At 36.8% G+C, this 2,553-nt stretch overlaps 1 protein-coding gene across 1 annotated transcript in view; it reads left to right on the top strand.

The window, feature by feature from the left end:
* LOC107104996 (HRAS-like suppressor 3) overlaps positions 1 to 2,065 on the top strand; it is a 7,093-nt gene extending 5,028 nt beyond the window's left edge. The window contains exons 6-7 of the mRNA XM_015405112.1: positions 799 to 907; positions 1,738 to 2,065. Coding sequence (XP_015260598.1) covers positions 799 to 882 — 84 coding nt within the window. The 3' untranslated portion in view covers positions 883 to 907; positions 1,738 to 2,065. The remainder of the gene's footprint in view (positions 1 to 798; positions 908 to 1,737) is intronic.
* The last annotated feature ends 488 nt before the right edge of the window (positions 2,066 to 2,553 follow it).

Genomic DNA, 2,553 nt, shown 5'->3' with positions numbered 1-2,553 from the left:
TTCAACAACTATTTTTGGACTAAATAAAGACTATGATGGACTAACCTGATTTAGCCTAAAAAACACTTTGTAAATAAAATCTGGTGTTTGGGGGGGCGTCACATCAATATTTTTACACAAATAAACTAGATTCACGTCCAAACAAATTTGTTCTGTTTTTGTCATAAAAAAAAAATTCAAATCATGAAACAAATTCTATTATCAGAAAAAAAAATACTCTGAGGAGAATTAAAAATATATATATTTCCAAATGCAAACTTTAGTTACAGTAAGAAGCTGTTTAAATCCATCTGGATTTTTGTGAAAGAGTGATTTGCTCCTAAATATAAGAACTGGTTTTACTAAATCAAATTCAGTTTAGCTATAAGCTCTAATTCACAATAGGTCATCTCAAAGAAAATATTGTGAGATTAGTTTGGAAAACCAGTTGATTGCATCCAGTCATTGATTTGCAAGACATGCTCCTCCTGGATGAGCTTCCCGTGATGACCTTTGCTTGCATTTTGTCATTGACTCTTCAGCAATCCCTCACACCAAGCATGCTAAAGTTAAAAAGCAGCTCTGGAAAACTGTGATCTTCTTAAAAAGCTGTTAGATGAACATCAGATGCAGTGAGAGGGAAACCTTCCTAGAAGCTCCTCTTTTACCTCATGAGTCAATGGAATATTTTCCCAGAAGTCTTTGGTGTCATTTAGATTTTTTTCTGGTGAATATCAGACTAACTTTCATGTTTAGGTTGAAATAACTTGTATAATGCAAAATGTTTCCTGTTCTCTGAACTATGTTTTCCGTCTGCAGGCAGAAAACCTGAAAGCAGGAATAGAACAGCTGAGTAACTCCAGTCACCATTGGAGCTTCAATCACCGGAGGATCAGGGAATAGAAAGACCACAAATTCCTGCAGAAATGTAGAGTACCCACTGTGACTGACTGCATAAGTTAATAAACAAATATATTTATCATGTCAGGAACAGAAACCTGAATATTTACAGTGTAATCATTTAACATCTGAATGATTGTTTTGGTTAATGTCTCATACAGGCTCTATTTGACCAAAACAAAACAGACTTTTATGAAAACAAACAGAAATAAACCAGCAACATTTTTACCTTCTATATAATTTATATCAACAGACTTAATCTACCTTTAATTATCTGGTTGGTCATTTATTTCGTTGCCTTGTACCTGTACCTGTGTAATGACAATAAAGTTGAATCTGATCTAATGTAATCTAAAAAACACCTGCTAATTTTGGGGAGTGTTGGCCTAGTGGTTATAGCAGTGCGCTTGTGCTCTGGGAAAGTTGCAAGTACGACCCCAACAGCCTCCACTCTGGGTCTCTGAGCAAGACCCTTAACCCCACACTGCTCCCTGGGTGCCGCACAATGGCAGCCCACTGCTCCCCAAGGGGATGGGTTAGATTCAAAAGTAAATTTCTCCAATGGGAGATGAATAAAGTTCAATTAACTATTAATTCCTTTATATCAATTTGATAATTTCTCTGAATAGATTCCAACAGTTTAGATCCTGAACAGCTGATCAGAAAACTTGGTGAAACTGTGGCTGTAGAACTGATGATCGTTTGATTTCCATTAAACTGGGATCTGATCTGAGGGATCTTCTCAGTAGTTGATACAATCATCAAAAGTCACTTTATTTGGGTGTGAGATATTTTTTCTTCTGGTATAAAATCAGGAAAAACTTCTGATTTATCACATTCTACAATATTTACATCTAGGGCGAGGAGGAGTCGAGGTGAAAATCCCTGATTCCTTCAGCCAGAAGGAAGAACTGTGCAGCTGCAGCCTCACTGCATCCATCTGCTCAGATAGACGTGGATGAAGGTGAACCTTGAAGTTAAAAGTCAACAGGTCATCCTGACTTTCGGCTCTTTCCAAACTGATGATCAGATCCTTCACATTCCTACCATGAATTCATTGTATTTCTACCTGTTTACAGCATCTATTTATTTGTATCCTCTAGTGTTAATAAAATAAAATAATGAGCAGTGTTGTCGGAAAATTTTTATCTCTTTTCTATTATATATAAATTTATCCTATTTACTCACTATAAAAGTTTTCACTCAGTCTGTTTCAGTTTCAAGGCCACACCATTTTCTGCAGGATGGTGTTTGTAGACCAGACAGAGCTTCTTCCCATAATGAACCAGATTGTTTCTCGAGGTTTATTCATAGCATGTTATTTATTAACCAAAGTGTCTTTAATTTGTTTTGACTTTGACTACTTAGCATTGTTGTAAGAATGGGGGGAACGAATGCTGCCCAGATCAGAACAGAGCAGAATGCTGTGCCATTAGGGCTGTATGATGAACTGTTCTCTCTTTGCAAAGATATGAATAAATGTGCCGACTGAGTGAAATCCATCGATCTCCGTTTATTTAACTCGGATGAATAGTTGAATACTTTTTTCCCACGACAACCTCCAGCATAAATATGCTGTGGTATGTGTGAGCAGCAGTGCTGAGTGTGAGCACAATACAGTTCAGCCCATAGGTGGAAAGGCTGATTTTCCAAATACCCCCAAAAAAGTATATT

Source organism: Cyprinodon variegatus, unplaced genomic scaffold (genome assembly GCF_000732505.1).
Source record: "Cyprinodon variegatus isolate N-32 unplaced genomic scaffold, C_variegatus-1.0 Scaffold1998, whole genome shotgun sequence".
In the NCBI taxonomy this organism is placed as follows: Eukaryota; Metazoa; Chordata; class Actinopteri; order Cyprinodontiformes; family Cyprinodontidae; genus Cyprinodon; species Cyprinodon variegatus.
This window is presented reverse-complemented; position numbering and strand designations above follow the sequence as displayed.